The sequence below is a fragment of the Protopterus annectens genome, chromosome 6.part0 (genome assembly GCF_019279795.1).
Source record: "Protopterus annectens isolate FY-2018-M chromosome 6.part0, PAN1.0, whole genome shotgun sequence".
NCBI classification, from domain to species: Eukaryota; Metazoa; Chordata; order Ceratodontiformes; family Protopteridae; genus Protopterus; species Protopterus annectens.
In genome coordinates, this window is record NC_056737.1 from 229,158,092 (window position 1) to 229,185,143 (window position 27,052).

Consider the following 27,052-nt stretch of genomic DNA (forward strand, 5'->3'; position numbering starts at 1 on the left):
ATTACAGCTATAAGAAATGGAAACATAATATTACTTAAGTAACAATAAGTAGCTTTAGGAATATCAGTTAATTGAGCTACAATAAGTGGCTTTATTTACACCAGTTAATTTCCTTTGTAGAAAAGTTAAGCAAAAATCTACAGAATCACATCCTAAACTAAGAGCTTTAATACACACACAAAAAGGTATATTTATTACAAATGTACATTTATGCACTCTATAACGAATAATGTTCTGGATAAAGCATTATCTATAAAAAGTATTGGAATTATATAGCAAACAAAGACTATCACAATGAAAATGAAAAAAAAAAATGAATACTAAAAGCACCAAATTATACAACCTCACTTTCAGTATGGAAGCAATTTGACTGGAAATTGTTATGGGGATGTTTACAATACCACACAGAGTCCCAGAAATGTACTTAAAATGTAAAGACAATCAATGGAGGAGTTCAAAAGATAAGAGAGAATACAGTGTTGTATTCAAGTCATAAAGGAGACTATCAACAACCACACAGAGTGGTATATTCATAAAGTAGCACAAAGAATGGCAAGAACTAAGTGAGCACAAGAATGGAGAAAGGACATTTTGCCACTAGGGATGTCTGTAAGCACAGGGTATAGACAATAGTTGAGAGGGGAACTGGAGAAAATCATCAAAGGTATTGGGAACAATTAACTAGAAGAAAAAGAAACAGATTAGGTAGAAGTTAAGAAGGGTTTTAACTGCAGGTTAAAGATTGCATCTGGGTTTGATAACAGAGTACAGGTAAAGAGAAAGGGAGAGTGGAGTGCTAACTGAAAGACCAGAACTGATAACATTTGTAGTGGAGTTTAGAAATGAAGATTTGGCTAAAGGAATAATTAGCAGGGTATATAAATACTGCATAAAAGCTATAACAATCAATTGGACAAGGTTAGAAAAATTGGGAAAAGAGAACAAAAAGGTAAATCACAAATCAGCAATTTGAATTAATCTGTAGGACTTCCAAGTATGCAGTAAAGTAAAAAAGGTTTAGGATTTGTTGCATGAAAGTGTTTACATAGGTATTTATTTCCCAAGTAAACTTCAAAGGATTTTTTCTCAGGAATAAAGCAAGTGTTGTATGACTGATGGGGAAAACAGAGGAAACTGGAATCATGTCTTTTGGGGAATGTAATGAGTTGTTAAATTTTAAGAATTCCCTACAGAGTACTTTGAAAGAAATAGGCAAAATATTAGTAATTATGCAAATTATTCTTTTGATCAGGGATATAGAATCTGAATTGCTTACATAGAAAGGTCTTACTAAGTCTAATGTTATTGGTGATCAAACATAGAAAATGGAAATCAAAATCGTTACAAAAGAGAAAGAGCAAATTTCATAGAGATAATAGAAATAGGTAGGATCAGTACATGTATCCTCTCTGGAGTAGTGAGATTTACAAAAATGCAGGAATTAAGCAATTTATGTAACACTAGTGTGAATGAAAATTGTTAAAAAGAAAACATGTGTACTAGATGACAATAACAATGACTCTGTCATTTCTTTTCTATCAATGTAAGTTAACTTGTTGCAATCTAAATGTGTTGATTTCATAAACATGTTAAAACAACTCAGTCTGCTGAAGATGCAATCAGAATAGTAAAGCTGATCTGGAAGAAAGGTTTAGTTGTAATAAAATGGAAGCTACTGTACAAATATTTGGTCAATCATTAATTAAAGCTGGACAATGTAAATTCTCAAAACATTTAATACTGTTTAATGTACCAGTTCCTTACAAATTCCAAAATCTCAAAGATCATTAGTTTGGATAATAATTAACAATAACTCACAAAATGATATCATGAACTGGAAATATTCCATTATTCCAATATTTGAACACTGGCAATAGTAAATAATAATATATGAGAAATAAATACATGAACAGTAACAGACAGTTCTGATCTGAAAAATGTAAAAAAAAATGTTGCAAATTAGTAATGGGATTAGATAGCTATTAAACAAATAAAATACATATTAATACTTATATTCATCATTTATCATATAAATATAAGGTTTGTTATTTTCTTTACTTATTCATTGTTTCCATTTTTGTGTTAACCACTTTATTTTTTGCATATTGTTAATTCAAAGAAAAAACATGATTAATTTGTTAAATAATATTAATAGCATGTTTTAATAATTTATAATGTAAGCACTGAGTTATTACTGTATTTTTTCTTTAACTCTGACATTTTGGACTGGTGTTTATTGCAAGCTGTTATAATAAATATTTTAATTACACTTATTAAAAAGAGCATATGAGCAGACAAATTAATAAATACACATCGCTTCATCCTGAATTTAAAAAGTCTTTTTTATTCTTTTTTATAAAGACAGTTCTCAATATATTTATAAGGCCATATCAGATAATTTCATGTGGAATGCTAATAAAGTAAGAACAATAAGACTATAAAACAAAATATTTTTTAAATTGATTGGTTCTTAATTATGTCAAGGAACTATTTGAAGCTATCTAGCATAGATCTAAAGCCTGTTACAATAAATTTGCTTTAGTAATTATAAAACACAAATAAAGTCATTACTTGATAACTTATATACCACATGCTGACTTATAAATAGGTTCACATTTTATTACTAAACTTATAGCCATAGAGACCATCAAGAAGCTCAGTTATATCAGCCAGTACTGCTGGGAGACTAACAGTGTTTCCAATACCTAAGCTTTCTCCACATATCCCGGGTAAAAAATTGCAATCATACACCTAGTCATCCAGACTGTTTATTAAACTTTGCTATAAAAATGTTGTTTGACATGAAAGGGCAACCTATTTCAGAAATGCATTGAGCTAGGTAACTATATCAGTATGTAAATCATTTTCCTCCTTTTCTATGATATCTCTGTTAAGACTGCAATGTAAGTTGCATGAACATTAATGTCATTAGTACTTCTGTTAAGCTTGCTGTCCTTTCTGTAATATTAGACCATAATAAATTTCAGACTTTTTTTGCAATCTGTGGAGGGAAAACTGCATGTATAAGCTCTTTTCTGAGACTCAGATCACGGAAGATACTGCTACATCAACAGGTCAACGTGTGCCCTCAACTTTATGCCAGGACTTGTAATCACCCTGGATTACAGACCTGTGGTGAACAGTAAATGTGTGGCAGTGGCAGGCACAAGGACAAACCCTTGGTGATAGCTTTAAAGAATGCACAAATCAAATTGGTAACCATACCTTTCAACTGTCCAGATTTTTACAGAATGTCCAGATTTTTGTTTCATATTTTAATCCGTTTCTCCAAAAATTGTGATTTTCTAGCAAATCACTGAAAAAATCACTGTGGACTAAAGCCAGAAAATAATGACAGAAATGTGAGTTTTAGATTTCATACCCTTTATAAAATTTGTGCTAATGCAAAACCTATTATTTTATGAACTTTTTAAGTTTGTAAGAGAAATAGTTAATAATTGACCCTATTTTTGGACATTTGCTCCCCCATTATTTATGGCTTTGTCCAGATTTCTTGCTCTAAGAGGTTGAGATACATGTTGGCAACTAGAGGCAGAAATATACAAATAACCCTAAAGAATGCCTCCAACTATGGCACACTGAAAAATTCCACTCCTCCAAACAAAATTTGTAAATTATCCACTATTTATTTAGCACTTTTGTCTTTTGAAAAGACTTCATCAGAATGAATGACTTTTGTTTAAGATACATATATATAACCACAACCAGGAAGAGACCATTACATCACTTCCTGGGAATCACAATAAACTTAAATAATTTAAAAAGACAGTTGAGTATTTTGACAAGATGACCCAAAAGAAACTATCTTTGCCTAGCCAGATAGAACAAAGTGTAAATGAACAAAGTACTGGAGAAACAAAAGCATGTGTTTAAACCCTTGTTTTGAAATCAAATGTTATAAAACAAACTACTCAAAACATTATAACTATAAAAGTGCTCAAAAAATATGAAAATATTTTTACTGAATATTTTAACAACATATTCAAAACAGGAGAGTTTTTGATTGAGTTTAAGTTATTTCTAAAGAAGGTTAACCCAAAGGTGATTTTTAGACAGAATGTGATTTGCCATGAGGGACCTAGGTTAAGTAATAAAAGTATCATCAACCCTCCACTACACCTTCTATTAGCTAATTTTTAATCTTTAGTCAAACAAGAAACCAGACAATATATTAAAAAGAAGACTGTGAAGATTTCTAACCTCACTCAAGAAGAAAAGACAGTATTGAATGAATTGTGTAATTATGGATTACTGAATGTATGCAGCCAAAATGTTAGAATTTTAAATAGTTATGCCATTTATTGAAAGGATCCTTGGATTGAAATTTGGATGTCATACAGGAAAACTGATATGATATTAGAGGACAATTTTGTCCAGGGATTGATTGATAAGAGTTTACATGATTTTATTCAAGTTTCAAACCAGTTATTCTAGCAATCTTTGGGATATCCAACATACATAAGAGTATTGTGGATCCCCTCCTTAGACCTATAGTGGCTGCTTCATGTTCTAAAACCTATCTTCTTGTGTTTTTTTGTGGACAAAAAACTTAAATTGGTTTTAAAGTCATATAAGCACATATTGGCTGTTTTAGATCTAGACTTTATAGAAAAGAAAGCTTCTCTAATTCCTATCTATATTTTAATAGTGACCATCCCATGCACCAGAAGAAAAATATTGTTAAGAGACATGGTTAGAGCAGTCCGCATGACACCTGTTTATGAAGATCTTGTAAAAAAATTAGACTACATAGAGGGACTTTTCCTAGAACAAGGGTGTCCTGAGCACATAGCTAAAATTTTCAGAACTATGGTGTTAAATGGTTGAGGTAACAAATGTTTTCCCCTTTTGGGGAACATATACCCAACAGCAATGAGTCAAGTGAGTTTGGTTGTATTATTCTGGGGGAAATAACAGCAAAAGTGTCAGGTGGAATGAATCACGATAGGTCGTTATTATGAAATACATCAATGATATGGTCAAACTCCAGAAGATAGTGACTGAATATTGGGAATTATTTTCCAAAATGCCAGTCTGTCAGCATTCTCCCACTCCCCTTTATACACCTAGAGAAGAAGTTACAATGTTAGGAATATCCTAGAAATGGGGACAGATGGAAAAATACCTACTGATAAACATAGTTTGAAGGATGTTTAAGTGTGGTATGTGACATCAATGTGTATATATGGTGAATAGTGGCACACTGCTCCTTCCTAATATTGGTGAAACCTTCAAAGCAAGTAGATACTTTCATTGTACCACTAAGAGAGATGTATACTTTGCTTTTTGCCAAGTATGTTTCTCCTATTATGCGAGGAAGACTGAACAAGCCCTAAAGAGTAGAGTATATGAACATATGTTTGAGGTTAATAAAAAAGTGGAAACCGATGCCCTTTATAGGCATGCTGCCACGTGTTCCCAAAATAGAATTTTATTTTTGGTCCTAGAACAGGTTGATATTAACTCAAGAGGAGAGCTGTGGGAGACCTTACTTGAATATCATGAATTAATGTGGCAGTTATCATTGAATGATTGTAGTACTCCACCAGGTCTCAATGATCAGATATACTTGGTTATGGGTATTAAAATGAGAGCAACATGATTATAAGTCCATTCATGTTAGGTGGAGTGATTCAAGTGTGCTATGTTCATTGTACGTGAAAATATTCAGTAAAAATGTTTTCATATTTTTTTTGAAAACTTTTATAGTCATAATGTTTTGAGTAGTGAGTTTTATAACATTTGATTTCAAACCAAGGTCTTAAAGACATAGTTTTGTTTCTCCAGTACTTCATTTATACCTTTTTTTCTATCTAGATAGGCAAATATAGTATTTATGGGTCATCTTGTGGAAACTTGTACTGTCTTTTTAAATTCTTTAAGTGCATTGTGAGCCCCAGGAAGTGATGTAATGGTCTCTTCCTGGTTGTGATTATATATATGTGTGTGTCTTATACAAAAGTCATTCTGATGGAGTCTTTTCAAAAGCTAAAAGTGCTAAATACATAGTGGATATTTTACAAATTTTGCTTGAAAGAGTGTTTTTTTTTTTTTTGGTGTGACACTGTTGGAGGCATTCTTTAGGTTTATAGCTTTAATGAAGACAGACCTTTTCTCTATCACTTCATTATCTAGTAGGATAAGAGTGGAAATAGTAGAGACAGCATCACTGTGTGACCATAATGATTAGGTTGCACTTTAGTAAACTACTATTTTAGTGCTATATGAATTCAAGTGACCACTTGAAACAGTGACTGAAACACATAAGCAAAATAAAACTTTAGTTCTTCTGTTGGGAGAAACTGTGTACTTATCCATGCAGAGGGAAACCCTACATATATCCTGACTATATATCCTAACTGTGAAATTGTTACACTCAGAATTAGGTATAAAAGCTGGATTTATGCTTATGAAAGCTGGATATATCCTTGTAAAAAATAACTTTCTTAAAATAACCTTGCCCAAACAGCAATCAAGAAATGTCATTTCAAGAAGAAGAGCTAATGTTGAATGATCATATCCTTGTGTACCTCCTACTTCCTCTGCTTAGTAAGCTCCCAGTGTTCAATGCCTGATTATAGAGAAGTTCTGCCCCTGGTGGGTCAGTTACCATGTGACTATTTATTTGTTTCCATAGAGATTTCCATGAAAAAATATGTTTAACAGTATGAACTTCTGATTTAACTCATTTGGTGCATGTCTACATGAGCTATTCCTATGGTATGCCTCTATAAAAAAATGAAACTGCTTATAAATAACAGCCTCGTACTGAAGGATATTGTATTCCTGTGATACCATCCTTTACATGCGGTATTAAAATGACATCCTTCTAGCTGAGTTCATTGGTGTTAAACATCACCTAGCACATATCCTTTAAATGCTGGGAGTTTTTTTCCATTAACAAGACTTAACAAAAAACTGAATATCTTATCTAATCTTCTGCTGAATCTTGAGTGCTCTTTAAAAAGTATTTTACAGTATAAAACAATAAATATTAAAAAGCATTCAAATGTATCTTTAGACTAATGTAGATTCATCTTTTAGCTCTTATAATACTCAACAATGTATACCACTCAACAAATCTCCATAAACTAAAAAGAGAAAGCAACCATCCTTTCCTCCTTAAAACTACATGTGACTCCAAAAATGGCTCCTAGTCTTTATTTTCACTACAGTAAAAAATGCAAACACACACAGCCTTGTTTTTTCATAAAACCTGCCAGGATAAAAAGAGAGATTCAACACACTACACAACATAACAGGTATGGCATGTGAGATAGTCAAAGGAAAGTTTCAGTGGAGGAAAATATGTTTATGGATAGAGAGTGATATGCAGGAAGTAAAGGCTATCAAGGATGAATGCGTTTACTGTATAACCTACATGTATATTATTTGTCTAAGAAGACTGGTAAGCAATATTAACAGCATCAGTTTGTTTATGTGAATAGACCCTGATTACAGTAGTTTATATAGTTTTATGGGCTTTTGGCTTGTTATGTAATGACATACAGAAAACACTGCACCCCCCTGTTTATTATGAGTTCTGGTTATTCTGTGAAAGTTACTTCCAGATGAGCATGCTGCACTGTTTTGTTTTTTTAAAACAAGAAACATATTTATTAAATTATCATGTATAACATAGGCCATGTTCATTTATGTAAATGACAATAAACCATAGTGACACAATCTCAGTTGCAAACATTATACATTTGAAACCATGACACATAACTGTGGCTGCAAACATTATACATCACTTTTAACATATCCAGTCATTGTTAGTCAACCATTACATAGCTCATTCAAATCCCGCCTTCTTTTAAACCTATTTCCTCCTCTGCATGTATTGATCCTACAGTTCTTGTGTTTTCCTATGCAATTTACTCCTTCATATCCCAGTTCCAGTTGTTTTAACTATGTTACTATATTTACTACTTCTAGGAAAGTTGGTTTAGACTTTGATTTCCATTTTCTAGCAATTAGTTTTTTGACCATCATAATTAGACACAGCAAGGCCTTACATACTATGTCTAGGCAATTCCGAATTTGTATAACAGCTCAAAAAATCATTTCCCTAGTCACTCCAACTTGCTCACCCAGCATCTCAGACGGAGCAGTCTGCAGGGATTCTTTAACATCTACTAACTCATTACACTCCCAGAAAATATGTTCCCAGTTACTTCTCTCTGCCCCATCACACCTCCAATGTTTGCTGTCTGTCTGAGGAAAAATTATTTGAAGTCTGCTTGGGGAATAAAAATACCTATTTAAGCACTTCCAGGCAAAAATATGAAATCTTCTAGATTTTTTTTGCATATTTGGGAGACATACATATATGCCTTCATTGTTTCTTTGTGAATTGCTTACCTAATCTCTCTTCCCACTCCTTTCTAACCTCCTCTGATCGATTCTTATAGGTATCATGCAATATTTTATATGCTGTACTAATTATTCCTTTCTTAATGGCAACTTCTGTTCTAGATTCTACTAAAAACTCTGCCAGTGCTGGTCTTTCATTTAAGACCCCCCCCCCCTAGTTCTTTCTCTTTGCCTATACTCTGATATCAATCCTTGATATGCAAGGCAAACTTTATCCCACAGTCAAAATAAGTTCTTGGCATCTTCTTATTCTATTACCTTTCCCTGTCTAGTTATTTGCTCCCAGTAGCTTGGTTCTTTTGTCAGTTTTCTCCAATACATTTCTGCCCCCTCTTGCCTATTGTCTGTATCCCTAATTGCAGTCATCTCCTTTCTCCATTCCCATATTGGCTTAACTCTTAAAAGCCTTTCTGCTACTTTATGAATATAATATTTGGTATGATTATTGTTGTTCTCCTTAAAGGTCTGCATCCAAAATCACAGTCTCTCCCTATTACTTGAGCCTCCCCCATGTTCCATCATCATGTATTTCTGCTTTGAATTATTCTTTTCTGCTTGTACTATGTATCAGAGCTTTAACTGTGTTGCTCTGAAATACCCCTTCAACTCGGGTAATCCCAATCTGCCCTGTTATATTGGAAGAATAAGCTTATCCCACTTGACTCTTGCTGTCTTCCCTTCACAGATAAAATCTTTCAGCTCTTTAGTAATTGCTATCCACAACTTCTCCTCTGATTGATAAAAATATGCCTGAACAGTGTATAAGACTAAAGGGACTAAAAACATTTAAACTGCTTATATCATCATAAATAGCCATATAACAGAGCTTCCATTTTCTCAGTTTTTGTATTATCTTTTGTTTAGTCTCTTCCCACATATCTTTAGCAGCCATACCAGTATCATTTTTAATCCATACTCCTAAATACTTCATTTTATCATGTCCCCATAAATATGGGTATTGCTGAACTAGTTCATATATGGGTACATAATTTACCATTATTGCTTTTGTTTTTTCTTCATTAATTTTGTAACCCAAAAATGTTTGGAACTGTCACAATATGTTCCACAACACTAATGTCTCTTTCTGGCTTTTTCATGTATAAAATAATGTCATATGCAAATAGAGCCAGATGTTCTTGAATACCATACCAATTATATCCTTGAATTTCTGAGTCCCTTATTTTCTTTGCCAATGGTTCTAAATATAATGCAAATAACAAATGAAAGAGATGACACCCCAGCCTAGTTCCTCTGTTCAAGCAGAGATTATCAGAGAGGATCCCAGTCACTTTAATTTTCACCTCCAATCCTTTACATATCCTATTAATCAACCTTATAATGTTATCAGGGAATGCAATTGCTTCCATTGCTCTGCTCATATAATCTTGGCTTACTCTGTCAAATGTTTTTTCTGCATCAAGACCCACCAGCAACAGTTGTATTTTCTTAAATTCTGCTTCCCTCTGGATCATCACTGTTCTATTTATGTTGTCAAATGTTTGTCACCCTTGCAGAAAACCACATTGATCCATATCTAAAAATGTTGGCATCACTTTTGCCATTCTTTTAGCCATTATACACATAAACACTTTATAATCATGATTTAGTATTGAAATGGTCCTGTATGAAGCTGTATCTGATGGATCTTTACCCTCTTCAGGTATTACAGCTACTACTGCTTTCTTCCAAGATGTTGGTACTTCTCATCCTCTTAAAATACTGTTAGACAAATCCCAGATCATCATCAGCTTTTTCTCTCCTAGCTTCCAAACCTCCAAAGAGATACCACCTAATCCTGGGGACTTTCCTGTAGATTGGTTATACATCACCATTTTTATCTCATCTCCTCCTATCCTAACTGTTAGTAAATGAACCTACTCTCCCTCTAACCTTGGCATATTTAATTCTTCCATAAACATTCTCATTTCAACCTTTTCTTTATATTTCTTTGCTTTATATAGATTTACACAGAATTTCCAAAATATTTCTAGCACTTCTACAGGATCTCTCATTATCTTCCTTGTAATAGGCCCCAATAGGCTCCCTAAGCTTAGTGACAGCCCTTTCTAATTTCTTTTGTCTGAATCATTGTGCTAAAAGTTTTTGTGCTCCAGAGTTATCAAAAAACAGTTACATAGTAGCAATCTTTCTAAACTCATGCATATTATCAAGGTAGTCCCTTATTTTCTGTTTAGTTTTCTGCACTTGCTCCTCTTCTTGTTCTGTGAGATTCCCCCTATCTTGCAATGCTTTAATATTTGACAGTCCCTCTAAATAATTCTTACTTCTTAACCATATCTCCCTTTCTTTTATTTCCACCCTAATTTTAAATTCCATTTCAATTGTATCCCACTCGCTAGCTATATTTTCAGAAGAAGTTTCTATCTTCTCTAATTGCTTGTGAATAATTTCCACTACTCATTCCTTAAAATCCTCTCTTTTCAACATATAGGTTGGAAGGCATGAGTATTTCATTTTTATTTCATTACCTTGTATTTTTATTTTAGTTATTATTGGTGCATGATTTGAAACAGTTATTTGATGCATATCAACTCCTTCAATTAAATGGACATCTTCCTGTGAAATGTAAATTCTGTCTAGCCTAGCCCAGTTTTTGTACCTTGGGGAATAATATGTAAATTCACTCCGAATTCCTAGTACTGAATTCACATTCCATGCCAAATATTTTCATAAATTTCTTTAAAAATCTACCCTTCTTTGTTATATTTCCATTTCTGCCCCCCCCAGACACATCTTCACTGTTGTAAATCAAATTCCAGTCCTCACCTATAAGTAATACTCCTTGCTATAAGCTGATTATTTCTCCCAGAATTTTCTTTAGCTCTATTATAGCAGTTTTTGGTGGAATATAAATACATGCCAGTGCAATCCTCTGCCCTTGCCAGTAGCCCCTTAGCTACAAATTTACCATTATTGTCTTTTTTTCCTTTTCTACTAATATTGGAGCTCCTCTTGCAATTAGTATAAATACTCATCTCTTCCTTTGCCCCAGGTATTCTGCTGAAGAACCATCTTGAAAACTTTTCTTTATCAAACTCACATGCTCAGTTCTTTTCAAGTGTGTCTCCTGTACACAGCTATTTTCACGCTATATTTTTAATATAGTTCACTACTCTTTCTTTTTTGGATTTATCTGTGAGACCATTAATGTTTAAAGACATATTCTTGAGGGATTCTTATTCCCACCCTTTATTTTAACAGTGTTTTTGTTAAGTGTCTACTTTCAGCTTTTGTGTTACATGCATGCACTGTTTGGCAGGTTACTCTTTTTTACAACTGTTTCTTGTCATCTCCATTTCAGCCTATGTCACATCTTGCAGAAATTTTTGTTTTATTGAAAACTCTCAAATAAAAATACACACACACACACACACACACACACACACACACACACACACACACACACACACACACACACACAAAACCAACTAACTTAATAATAACATACAAAGCTATGCACATCTTCAAATATTGAATTTTTCCCATTTAACATGAACATAAGTTTCAAACTGACAGCCACACACACAGACTCGAGCTAAACAGAAATAAAACATATCCATGCTAAGACACACGGTAGAGCTTGTGATTCTATTAAGTGCTGTCTGGTTTTGCCTTATCTTTATAGCTCTCCCAGCTGGAAAACACTTGAATGCTTTCAGAAAACATTTGTCCAAGCCATTTCTCTTTATCAGGTCATCTGCTAGAGACATGAGAACCAGACACAAAACTGATTACTAGAAAAAAGGCCTTATAATTTTCAATATTCTTTTTCATTTACTTGCTATCTGTCAAAACTTGTTACTATATAAAACTAACATAGTCATCCCCTTATGCAAGCATGAGAAAAAGCACACTATTTTTTTGTTTGTCATGGTCTTTTAACCAAATCCCCCCTTTTTTTGGAAAAGCCAACTTAAGGCAAGTACCAACAGAAATATGACCCTTTAACTTGTGCAGATATTGTTTTGTTTCAAATATCTTTATTTTGTATTACTAATTTTTAACAATAACAAAGACAATTTTCTGAAAGAGCTTACCATAATGTGAGAATAAAAATACAGTGGGAAGTAGAGGCAATAACATATGCACAGAATAATATGAACTATATACACAAAATTATATATATATATATATATATATATATATATATCTATATATATATATATATATATATATATATATATATATATATATATATATATATATATATATACATATACAATAAAATTCCAGAAGCCCAAAAAGATGAGATAAAGTCATATTTAGAAAAAAAAGAAGAAGACTAAAAAGGAATATTAGTTTTTTTGAGAAAGACAACAAATATTATAAAAAGTAAGGAAAAGGCATTATTTATAACTTTGGATTCATATTTAGAAGTGTTAATGCATTAAAACAATTAAATTATAGGAATTTATATTAGGGATTTATATTATGAGGCTACAATCGAACAATTTATTCCAGTAATTTTCATAATGGGAATATTTAGAGGGTTAGGTTATGAATAATCTATGTGTCAAAAAACACTTAATAGCAGCTTGGTTAAAAACCATCCCATGCAATTTTGGATCTATCAAGCATATTTTGAGTAATGAATAGTTTAATAAGTGAAAATAGTGTGATTACAATATGGATGTCTTGGTGTGTTAATCCATTCAGGGGGGTATGCAATAATGCAAATTCCCAGGATAATGTCAATTTCTCACAACCCATTTTTTCTAGTTTAACTTTTAGGGAACACCATAATTTATATGAAGAAGATTTACAACTCCATAAGATGTGTAATAAATCAGCTCTTTGGAATTTACAAAAGGAACACTCTGGTGATGAATTACTGCAACATTTATTAAGAATGACTGGTGTTAGGTATGCATTATTAATTATTATGAGCTTTGTATAAAGGAGATTCTCCATAGGTAAAAAATCAGAAGTTAAATTAATAGATTAAATTTTTTGATTATATGTAATTAATATGTTTAGACTGGTCCAGTATTTGGAAAAAAATAATGGATGTTTCGATATTTTATTAATGTAAATAGTTTATATGTATTTGACAGCATTTCCTTTAAGGCGAAGGACTTCCATAGTTGATTGCATATTGTTATATCAGAATCATTAATATTACATTCATTTACAAATACTGAAGTTAATTCTCTTATTTATATCAATATGACAATATAGCTTTTGGAAATATTTAAGGCTTTTCTTAAGTCACTATTTGAAAGGTTTCTTTTTATATAAAAGTCCATGGCAGACTTATCTTTGAGACGAGGATATTTAGAAATGTTTAGGATTCTATTATTAAACTCTTAAGTTAGGATTTAAATGAACTGGTTGCAGTAACATAAACAGGTGGATGCAGGTGGGATATAAACACACCCCTACACACTGCCCACTCTCCCCGTGTCGGGACACAGGTCGTATGTTGTGTCAACCCATGTGTTATCAGACTTGCACAACCTACTGTTCCATTGTAATTGTGTTACTCCCGTTGGCTGAAGGCACCATATTTTTGGTGTCCTGCAAGGGACGTCGCTGTCCATGTTTAAAGTGTAGACAGGGGCACAGGAAAATAATTTTCTTGGGTGGCGAAAGCCAAGGTACATTTTTTGGCTAGGCTTGTATGGGCCAGAGACTTCCTATACTCTGGAACTGACTACCTATCTATGTCAAACAGAGCTCCTCATTAGCACTCTTCAAGAAAAATCTTGATGATTGGATTGGAAATGGGAAATTCACCCCGGGGATCACTTCTGTGGCTCTGCTTGACAGGGGCACAGGAAAATAATTCTCTTGGGTGGAGAAAGCCAGGGTACATTTTTTGGCTAGGCTTGTATGGGCCCTAGGGCCAATAGCCTAGTACCTACCTATGAACCTGTGAACCTTGTAGATCTCTCCCACTGGTAGTTTCCTGCCGGTGGTCTGGGAAGCAGTGTTGTATTTACCTTTATTGCATGTCTGTATGTCTCACCGGCCTAGCTGGGGGGTGGGGGGGGTGGTAAGTAGACGTTTGTTGAGTGGAACTCCAACCAACATATGCCCGGTCTAAACATGTTACCCTTAACTGCTGTAACATAACCTAGGTATATACATGTGTATATTTACTGTAACATATATATATATATATATATATATATATATATATATATATATATATATTTACATTAATATATACATACATATCTGCATATGTATTCATATATGTATATTCATATCTTGCTGTCATATATATATATATATATATATATATATATATATATATATATATGTATGTATATATATATATATATATATATATATATATATATATATATATATATATATGATTATATATATGTACATCAGTGTGTCAATACATTCCCCCCTCATACACACTTACACATGCGTAATGGTGTTTATAAGCTTCACCAGCATACTAGTGCCTTATTCATTATAACACCGACACACTCCAGTTATCTTGTAATTGGTATGTAGTACGTTATACAGCGGACAGATGTTGCTATATGTTCATGTACAGATTACCGATGGTAATTGGAATGTGATAGTGTGATTTGACCCATCCCTCTTCTGCACAGCCTATTATTCCATGTACTGTCCATGTTTGTATGGGTAGATTCCTATTATTTATGTCAACAAATGGAATGCATGTGTTACAGAATTTGTACTTCAACATACATTATTGTCTGCATGTGAGTAAGCATATATACCTATTACGACCTAGCTGACCTCCACGGGGCAGTCCATTGGAACTGTCCCACCCAACCCTGGCATGCCTGGATCCATAATTGCATACCCATGTTAAATTTACATGCGTAACATCCATTGTCCACTTGTTATCGCAGACATGACACACCTTTACACATTTCCCTCTCCAGAGCTTTTGGGGCCCTACACACATTCTGTCCCACCTCGTGTATTCACAGGGTCTCCCGCCATGTATATTAGCACATACGTGCCTTTCCTGGAGATATGGAATATGGCCATTTGCGCTTTCCAATTTTTGGAGGTCCCAGCATGGGACTACATTCCATCTGTGTGTAAAGTTGACCTAGCATTTCAACGATGTCACTCCCACTCTCCCACTGGTAATACCCTGTCTGTGGTATGAGTAGCGGTGCTCTGCTCACTCCTGGGCAGCTTTTTATGACATACGTGGAAAGCACTTTAATACCAACATTGCTCTTGATTCCCTTCACATCCCTTGTGTATGCTTTACTGTTACAATGTCCATTCTTTATATATATATATATATATATATATATATATATATATATATATATATATATATATATATTTCTCATGTATCTAGATATATATCTATACACACATGTGTGTGTGTGTGTGTGTGATATATATATATATATATATATATATATATATATATATATATATATGTGTGTGTGTGTGTGTATATATATATATATATATATATATATATATATATATATATATATATTACATCTGTACATACAAACATACATTTCCTATGCTGGGAGCTGCTTACACCTGTGCAGGCACACTCGCCTATGCTTACAGTGCGTTACATATGTTTACTGTCGCTTATTTGTGCTTATTTGTGCCTTATACGTTATGACAATACCACTTTGATTGAAAGGATCTGGTTAATAGTCCCATGCAATACACACGTTCACCTTTACATGTTTAAATGTCGGCTTTACAGCAAAGTAACATTCATTCCACAAGGAAAATGATATGTGCTATTGTGGACCTTGAACTGTGAATGCCTTTTCATTAGGCGGATGCTCTAACCACTACACTATTGGTGTTCTGCCTCATTTATATGTATACCCATGGTGCATAGTTACCCAAACACGTGCCTCATCTCTTCACTTACACAGGAGGCATCCATTTAAGTGTTGGGAAAAACGTACTACTACACATGCGCCATTCCCTATTCCCTACTGCTCTGGACTCGTTCCACATGTTGACTCACTCCGAGGATATTCAGACCTCCAAAGCCTATAGTCCTGGCACATAGTGTGTTCAATTGTCAGGGTGTTCATATGGTCTTCTGGGTTTAGGCTTGTCTGACGGGGGACTGGGACTGCCCTGTACCTAGTTGAAAGTCAGACTTAGCAAGGGGAGATCATTCGTTCCACTTTTAGCGTCCTACCTGTGGTTGGGAATGCAGAGGTGAGCTCACCCATGGCCATCCTGATATATAACAGCACTAACTATTATGGGGATTTCCTATATTCTGACCATGTTCATTCTTCATATCTACATATATATATAAATATATATATATATGTGTGTGTGTGTGTGTATATATATATATATATATATATATATATATATATATATATATATAGATATATATTGGTCTGTACATACACATGCATATACACCTACATGCTCATTTATATTTCCCATACCACTGAATCACCGCCACCTACCGTCGCGCATACATGCTTGTATACCCGCTTACGTCTCGGGTTGCCACCTTTTCATATGGCCAAAGCAGGGCATTTTTGGGGCACACATCAGATTTTACAGGCTGACACATACCCACGGTCAGCACAAAGGTTAGAGCTTTACTTATTTTCCTAAATAAACACTTATTCTTGTAGCCGTTTGTTTGCTTAATCTGTTTCTTGTAACTTTTAGTATTTTACATAAATAACTGTTTTATGCAACTGTTACATGAAATATGGGACATATTTCCTACAATCACAGGGCATTTGCCATTGTATTATATTTGGTCTGGATACAACTGCCCAAAAACGGACTGTCTCTCACAAGGTGGGGTAGGTGATAACCCTACTTATGTCTGCTTTACAGAGCCTTAAGCACCCTATATCCGACTGCCACTATACGAATGTGTAAGGTATATATTCCCGATAATGCACATGGGAAGACATGCATCACGGTCAGCTGTTTAATCTCTCGCAAGGTGGAGCAGGTGGTAACCCTACTTACATCTGCTTTAAAGCACCTTAAGCACCCTATATCCGACTGCCACTATGCAAATGTGTAAGGTATATATTCCCGATAATGCACATGGGAAGACATGCATCACGGTCAGGTGTTTAATCTCTCGCAAGGTGGGGCAGGTGGTAACCCTACTTACATCTGCTTTAAAGCACCTTAAGCACCCTATATCCGACTGCCACTATGTGAATGTGTAAGGTATATGTTCCCGATAATGCACATGGGGAGACGTGCATCACGGTCAGGTGTTTAATCCTGGGTCGTAGGTTCTGCAGGACCGGCTGGAGGCTGAGCCGTCTTGTGGACAACTACTACTCATACAACTTGTGTCCAGATGTATACAGGACTGGGCATCATGTTGTGACACCAAGTCTAATATTTAGAACAGATACATATCCCATGAGGGATATCCAAAAATCGTGGGGACCGATGACCATCTTTGCTTTATGGCTGTAAGGTAGGGTTATACATGCAAGGGATACATAGTTTGCAATCCTGAGACTGTCTAGGGTGAGACTGCCTACTAGATATGGGTATGGGTCACTATGTGCAGATATGGCCACGCCTGTCTAGCAGCCCGAGTATGGCTGGTTTTGGTGGACGTTCAGGAAGGGGGGGGTGTGCTGTGAAGGGGATGATGGGTATTCTATTATATATCCAGGTGTGTTGGGGTTGGATGGCTCAGTTCAGGCCAGACCATTATGTGGGTATGTGCCGGTAATGTTTCTGTACATGTGTATTGCACATTTTAATGTTCACATGTTTGTGGGATTGTATTGCGGATGTGTATATTTGTTCTTTGGTTATCTTCCTGATTCACCCACTGCTCCCTCGTAGACCTCCAGTTCAACTGTTGTGCATCCAACCCAGTCTCCCCTTGGCAAATTATTTCATTACCCATCACCCCCCACCCCCATATTCCACAAACAACCTTCATCCCTTCTCTAGTTGATGGCCCATGGCACAGTCAACAGAACACATTGCGTACACTACATATCTCTGGGACCAATATGGTTGTGAGGTCTACACTAACATTTCAGATCATCCACATGCTGTACTTCACGCACATAGGTACTCGCAAATACTTATCTTTCATGACATGGTAGGTAGACCCGGGTAATACCCGTTCATCTATGGGCCATCCTGACAAGGATGACTTGGATCGCGAATGGGCAGATATTGGGCAAATGCTCTGACCATTGGTAGGGTTGCCATCTTTTCATATGACCTGGATGGGACATTTTCATGGCACATATCTGAGTTTCCAAGCCAACACATACCCACGGTCATTACAAAGGATAGTACTTTAGTATTGTGCCTACATATAAGCTTTTATTATTGTAGCAGTGTAGTTGCTTATTCTGTTTCGTTTACCTGCTTATTCTGTTTCTTGTAACATATAGGTATTTTATATACGGACATACGTACTGTATGGGACTATTACATAACATATGGGACATAATTATGTCCTACTATCGCAGGACATTTCACATTTATTATGATTTTGGTATGGACACACCTGCCTAGAGGGGGACTGTCCCTCACAATGTAGGAAAGGTGGTAACCCAAACCATTGGGTTAGGCTTGGCAATTGGCGGTGTGCTAACACGATGTGTTTCGCTTCCACTTGGTATAACTACCGACACTACAATGGAATACGGGCACAGGGTTTTAAATATCTTTGTTCGAGGGACGGGGACTCAATATTCAGCTACATGCCTTTGTGTTTACTTTTTATTGCGGTGTTCGTAATGATGTCTTGTATGCTTTGCATACATTTCAGTATCCACGGACACTGACAGGAGTGATTACTATTGGAGGCAGGCTGTACTAGTCAGCATTTTAGGTTGCGCGTATGCAGCCGACATGTTCACGCCACCGTGCAGCACTTGGACATGCCCCCTGCACTCGTACACGTTTCCTATGCACGTGGCCATTATGGCAGTGTGCCTTCATTAATATGCGTGTGATGCTACTGTGCCATCTCTATGCCACATGGTAAGCTCAAGGCTAACGCCATCCTTGCGCAGAGTTTCATGAATCCTGGGGACAGTCTATATGACTTTTTTCTTCAACATCATCTAAGGATTCACCTGATACTATGCTAGTGTTTGTAAGTCAGTTAGTTTTGGAAATATTAATGCAGACACGAAAATATTGCCTATGTTCATGTGTTGAACAACTCCAAGAAATAAAAGTACTATGACTGATATTAGTTATGATGTACAACATAAACAAACAGTATTATATCTGACATTAATTACTGTTTATTCTTTATTTTTTTCTCCCTTTGCCTGATGACCATCACACTCTCCTCTGCTATGCTAAGCCCATGTGTTTCTCCATACAGAGGATACAGCCAGTAACATACAGAGACAAGAACTACCCAGGGAAGCTGTCACACAGGCATCTATGAGGGATACTTGTGCTCTTGATGGCATTCCAGCAGCTAAGGGCATTTCTGTGACCCTAACCCCACCCCTGCATGGAGACATTAGATATTCACTATGCTTTCTTAAATGTGTGTGCTTTTGTGTGTGTACCTGCACTGACACACACACACACACACACACACACACACACACACACACACACACACACACACACACACACACACACACACACACACACACACTACAAGGGGGTACAACCAGGAGCTAGCTTGCTGAAGTAAATCCACTCCACAACACACACATTACCCAGCCCACCTTTAAGGGGCTTGGCCTGCATGCATCCTGCTCCACCTAGCCATTACCCTCTGCCTGCACCACTGCTAATCAAACTCAATATGCCTGGGCAGTAATCAGTGTTTTATCCCTCTATGCCACTGATGCAGACAATTTTTCTACTGTTTTCAAATTCAGGGTAATCTATGTGTTATTGACAAAAATCAATAACTGGCTTAAAAGTGAGCCCATCTTAAAAAGTCAATGAGAATTTTACATTTGTCTACCAATAAGGTGCTTTCTAGCACTTCATGTGAAAATCAACTGTTCTGGATAAATGTTGGTGAACCCCTATCAGCTTACCTAGCATGTTCTCTTTCTTGTACTCAGTCAAAAGGACATGCTATCAAGAGCTAGTACTCTGATTTGAAGAAAGCTTTTCCATTCACTGCATTTGTTGTAGTAAATGATGGCATGAGTAACTCATCTGAAAACTCACCCAACTCACCCAGAACACTATACATGCAAAATAATTAGTTTCAATCTTGCACTGAAGAAGAAAATCATACTGAATTAAACAACTTCTGTGGCCACAGAGAAACCACAAGCAGGAGTCCAATCAATGCTATACAAGTCATCTAAAATAGTTAATTACCTACAACAGGTGAAACCTCTAAATAGAACGAACAAGGAATGATGCATTGAACAGCTAAACAGGAATAGCTGGTGCTTATTTATCTTTTTGATGTAATTTGCTCTGCTCTGCAGCTTGTTTGGGTGAGACCAGTAAACTGATGGGACAATATGTGGCTGTACTTATAACTTGCCCTGACATTTTAAAGTTTTGCAGTTAGTTCTATTTGTTCATTGGCAGTTCTCCATTAAACACACAATATTATAAAGGAGTAAGATTTGGTTTTCTGGTTTCAAATGAACAGCCTTCATGGAAATATGACTAAAGGAATAGAACAATGATGGAACGGGCAGGAATGTGGAATGGTCAATGGTTTCACTGAGATATCCAGCACAAATATCCCTAGTATTCTGAACAGGAGACAATGAAGTAGCAACCATTTACAGAACTACAGAGTTGGTCTGAATGATGTTGAGGTAAGATATACTCTTCCCTTGTGTTTCCAAGGAATCAAGTTATCTGAATTACAATATAACTGCAAATGAAACAGAAAAATCACATAACAGACACCTTGCTTGCATAGTATTTCTACATCAAACTATCCTGAACACAACTCCAAAATAGTTTATGTAGCTTGTTCAGTTTTGATGCATTACTATCATGTAAAGAAATGTCTCAAAAGAATTAAATAATCTAGTCAGTCACTGACAACACACAACAGATAAAAAAGATAGAACTAGGCAGTTCTCAAAAAGAAAATGCTCTCTTTGTCTTGAATATTAGTGGCATCACTGAGATATCATCCAAATAAATTTGGAAATTGATGTATATGTTTCCTATAAACACTTTTAAAACACTATTTAAAATATAAACTAAATCAGAGATGCATGTTCAAAGGGTCTATGTTATATGTTCGAACTTAATTCTTTGAACCACTAAACATCGACCGTTAGTTGTTTCTTTCGGCTTTTCCCGGTTAGGGGTCACCACAGCGGAACTCTGATCTGCTAATGATTAGCAGTATATTTTTTACCTGCCGAGTTGCCAGCCCTGACTAACAACCTTCAACAAAGGTATGCCCATTCACGCATGTCTCTACACAGAAGACGCTGTAGCTGAGAATCGAACAGGGCAACATCTATCTGTGAGGCGACAATGCTACTGCAGCACCTAAACATCGACTGTTAGTGATCGAACAATTAAATGTTCGAACATATAAAAAATTAATATTTAAAAAAAAAGAAAATGTGAAGGGTGTAAGCATGGGGGTGCATGGATTTTTACTGAAGATTTATTTTGTGACTTGAACAGGGTCTATGTTAAATATTCGAACGCTTAAATGTTTGAATCACTGAAGACTGACCTTCAGTGATCGAACATTTAAATGTTTGAACATTTTAAAAAATTAAAAAAAATAAAGTAAACAAAAAAAAAAAAACTAAAGGGTGTAAGCAGGGGGGCAAGACCCCTGCACCCCCACACCCCTCGCTACTTAAATATACCAACTCTGAAATTGCACTTCAGTGTGCTACAGTGCAGAAATGGCAAATTTCCCATTTCCTACACTGTAGCGTGATCTTGGAGTTGGTATATTTAAGTATCGGGGGGGCACAGCCCCCCATGTGGGGGGAGCAGGGGGCTTGCCCCCCCTGATTATACCCTTTAGTTTTTTTCTTTTTTGTTTATTTATTTTTTTTTTAATTTTTTTAAAATATTCGAACATTTAAATGTTCGATCACTGAAAGTCGATCAACAGCGATTCGAACATTTAAGTGTTCGGATATTTAACATAGATCCTGTTCAAGTCACAAAATAAATCTTCAGTAAAATACCATGCTTCCTCTACATCTATTTTTTATTACTCCATCCATCAAGCTATCCAATAAAACTCCAAATATAAAGCCCAGAAACTCAGCTTTGTGGTATAAAGGAATGAAGGCCAGACTTATGATCCAAACAACCCAAGTTTGACTAATGGAACCTACAGGTGGAAATTATAAAGCCATATTAAGCAAAAAAAGAAGTAATATGGCAAATTTTCACGGACACTGGTAGAAAACCAGGACTGAATGATTACTTTACTATTAAACCTATATTAGAATTACGTTAGTTTACATTATATGAAAATACATTATGAGATGTCATTTGTTTATAATAGGTCATTTTATTATTATTCTTTAATCAGTAACAGGATATATTTATTGAAGTATGATTATGAGATTTTTCATTCTGTTAGATTTTTACTTCATCCAGGATCTTATTTCCATGCCTAATGAATTTTATAGTACAGTTATACCTATTTTTATTGTCCAATTTTAACATTTATTTAGGTTAGTAACCCGCTCTACAGACACTAAATTAAATATTTTTTTGATGTCTATGTTAGGATTTGTCAGGTTTGTTTAGTTATGTTTTTTGTATTTTGCTGTATGTTGCTATGACAGTTTTATACGTGGTTGATTTTAAAATTTATATTGTATGTATTGTTACCTTTCGGTACAATGTTGCTTTAAGATACTTTGACTTGGAGGCGGGATTGGCGCCAAAAAGTTTTTAAAAAAAGTTTTATCAGCCAGTAAAAAGGCATTCTGAAGAAGTCCACTTATGTGGATGAAAGCGCTAAATGATTTATCAGTTTACGGTCAAATAAAGTAGTTTGTTACTTTTCTTCGGTTATCATTTATTGTGAATCCATCAGTGACTCCAGCCTATTTTTGTGCTCTTTTATTTCTGTTCTAGTGACTCAGATGCTTGAAGAGCCAGGTGAAGGAGAGTCAGAGCAAGTTGCCAAGGCTATCTTTCCAGTCCTGGAGGGAGGGATTGTTGGTTCCAGTTGGATGAGCCCTATCATGCAAGCAGAGGCATGCAAGCAATAAATAAGGCCATAGATCACAGACCTCCGCTTGGTTCAACCAACAATGTGATAATAGCTCTCTGCAGAATATATGGAAAACACACACACATATGCATACACACTCGCGCGCGCACACATGCCCACATGCACAAACACACACACACACACACACACACACACACACACACACACACACACACACACACAAACACATGCACATGCACACATGCACACACACACACACACACACACACACACACACACACACACACACACACACACACACACACACACAGACACACGCACATGCACACATAAACACATAAACACACACACAGTGTGGCATTGCTGGGCCTTCCATTTCAGCCAGCGCTGGAGGGGATAGGTCCATAAGCAGAAAAAGAAGCCCTAGTGGCTGCCAAAATAGTGTCTCTGCAATTGGCTTTCACCTCTCAGGAAATAGGCCTTAGAGGAACAAACATGCCAATAAATCACTGGGACCTGATGGTCAGTGGACAGTGCAGAACAAGAAAAAAAACTACAAATCCAGTCAACTATCCATTTGCAATGAATGACAGATATTTTAAACAATCTGAGAGCTAATGTACACTGGCTGTTCTACAAAACTTCTACATGTGATGCTTTTTTTTATTCCAAGTTCTATTACAACACTCCTTCAGCCTGGAATTAGTAATTCTCTGTCAGTCTCAAATATTTTGGAATTCTGGATGAATTATGACCATGTATGTTTACTGAATTCCACTGAATGGGATTTCATATCCAGCAGAGTCATATTTTTCCTTTGTTGCAATGTCTACGCTATAGACACATTGTAAATGGATATAAGAGTAACACTCATACAGAATACAGTCATGCTGAGTCTTGTAAAATAATAGGGGTTCATATATTTTCTCACCAGTTTGGTTAGAAATTTCTCCCTGGGAACACATGATACAGTTGAAGCAACAGATTGGCTGGCCTGTCTGAGGTGTCTTCCTGTAGCCTAGAGAACAACTTTTACTGCACAATGACTGAGGGACCTAAATGAAAAAAGAGATACTATTGCTAGTACCTATATATAAATATGAGCTTAGATTTGTATTGCTTATACTGCAAACAGAAACAAATTATACTACTTAGCTATGACTCTCCTGATAAAACAATAAAAAAAAACTGACATCAGTGTGGTTTACCCACTGTACCTTTAATTGTCTGAAACTGAAACTGCAGTCTAGTAGCAGGGCAGAGGACCATTGTAGAAGACCATTGTCGAAGAGGAAGAAACAATCACTGCCTTCTTTAACCACTGGTATTCTCCAGTCTTCACCACACTACCCTTATTGTTCAATACATTTGTTTTCCCCTACTACTCCTTTACTGCTTCACTTTCAGGTTCATGACCTCAGAAGAATGCTCTTGATCGGACAGAAGTTTACAGTGCAACTTAGCATTGCAGGAAGTAGTGAATGTGATGGCTACGATGCTAGTCAGTATCTGTGACAGTATTCATGCCAAAAACAGCACAGGGAGGTAAAGGTCTGTGGGTAAGGAGATACCTATCTGTTCATGTGAGATAATGTATAGCATGTATAATGAGCATGAATGCCTAGTGCTTTGGATAACTTAAAGGTGCAAAATAGAATAGAATGTGACTGCTGTTATAAGATCCTATTCTGAGGAAGCAGTAAAGTATAACAGCCTCTGATTCTCTGGCATCAGGCAGTTCTTGTACTTTTTCAGGCACTATGTATATCTTATTGGCTTACACATGCCCCTATACACTACCTAATGTCACCTCTAGTTCTTCTTTCCAGCTTAAGCAGTTGTAACGTGACTGCATTGCCCATCACAAGTATTTCATGTGTAACTACTTCCAGACTGATGAAAAGAGTACTGCAAACTCTTTCATTACATTGCTGTAATTGTGGCATTTGTTAATGGTTTACACTGATCTGCTTGGCAGTTCCCTGCTAATTGATAGGTTTGAGCACTAAACCTATTAACATTCAGACCCTCATTAGAACTGACTAATCAGTAGTAAAAATATAAGTAAGTACACCAATTTCAATGACTTGCAAATCACTCTGAATAGCATAGAAACTGTAGCTAACAATACATAGTAAAGGAAAGGTGGATTAAACTCCCAACAATATCCTCTATGATATATTAACACACTGTTTTTTTTTTTTTGTTTTTTTTTTAGGTCAGTGAATCAGATCGTTGCTTCTGTCTCATCACTTGGGTGACTTCAATTATTGGCAGATGTATTGGTACCCTCACTCTAACTATCCAATCACTGATCAGTTTACTGTTGGAGATTCTAACACATCCATTGTTTTACCTGTTCACTACTTTAGTTCACTATCCGGTAAAGTTTTCATTTAAAGTGCAGATGCTACCTAAAGCAAAGAGTTTAAATAAGTCAGCATGTATTAAGCAGATAGCACCAAAGACGTTCACCATCAGTATTTGTTTTATCTTGATACAATATACAAAACAGTGTTACTTGTGGTAATTATATAAGATTTAACAAACATAGTAGCCATCCCACAAATGACTATGGGGATAGCTTGTAATGCTGTATTTTCAAAAATGTGACTTTGCAGGCACATCCCATATTTTGGATGAACAGAATGCAGGTGTGATGGCCATGCCACCCTACAGGTGGATCTCCTGCACTGGAGAGCATCTTGGCCAAGCATCTCCATTGGTATGTCAGACTTGGCTCCCTATCATCAGTACCAGGCCTAACATACAGATGGAGCTGCTATGCAAGAGAACATGGAACAACTGCTCCACCAAGTCCACTGGTAAGATCGGGCTATGCTCAGAACATATAATGAGATTCCATAACACAGAATGTCATACACTCTCAAAACTTGCTCCTGCGATAACAAGGTCCCCTTCAATTCAATACCACAAGGTACTGAATTACACACTGTTTCCCTTCCTTATAATGCCATCAGAGGGAGTCAGCAGATGTCTCTGAATCAGGAAGTAAATGTACAACTGCTCAGCATACAGTGTTTTCATACTCACTTTTTTAAAACTTAATGAATATAGCTCTGGTGGTGACATAACTAAAGTTAAAAAAATACACTTTTTAGGATCAGACAGCCTGCTTTCCATGATAGCATAATTACAATAAACAGAGCGGTTAAAAAATTCACATGCTTTTTTAATGTAGTGTCAAGTCACTTTGGTGAATGTTCTTCTTGCCAACCTTAACCAGATATTCTACCATGCATGTGTGATTTATGGTATTCTAAATTATAGCAAAGAGTTTTTAGAAAGGGGACTCAGCAATCATCACTGTCTTTACCTGTGCAGCTTTGGAAGATGACCCCCTCCACTAGTACCTTTAATTATTTATCAAAGACTGCTGATAGAATACTTAAAGTGTTAAAAGAAGCTAAAATTACTGAAGCCCAGGAAAAAAAAAGTGCCATCAGACTATGTCTGCCTTTGCTCATATGAGTGTTGAGACTATCATATGGAGTATCTTTGCTGGATTCCTAGATTTTTAATTGC

The 27,052-nt window shown here is 35.7% G+C and overlaps 1 protein-coding gene across 1 annotated transcript in view; it reads right to left on the reverse strand.

Annotated features, from left to right (window-relative positions):
- LOC122803816 (extracellular calcium-sensing receptor-like) overlaps positions 1 to 27,052 on the reverse strand; it is a 156,387-nt gene that overhangs the window by 21,836 nt on the left and 107,499 nt on the right. Inside the window, exon 4 of the mRNA XM_044073502.1 lies at positions 24,438 to 24,561. Coding sequence (XP_043929437.1) covers positions 24,438 to 24,561 — 124 coding nt within the window. The remainder of the gene's footprint in view (positions 1 to 24,437; positions 24,562 to 27,052) is intronic.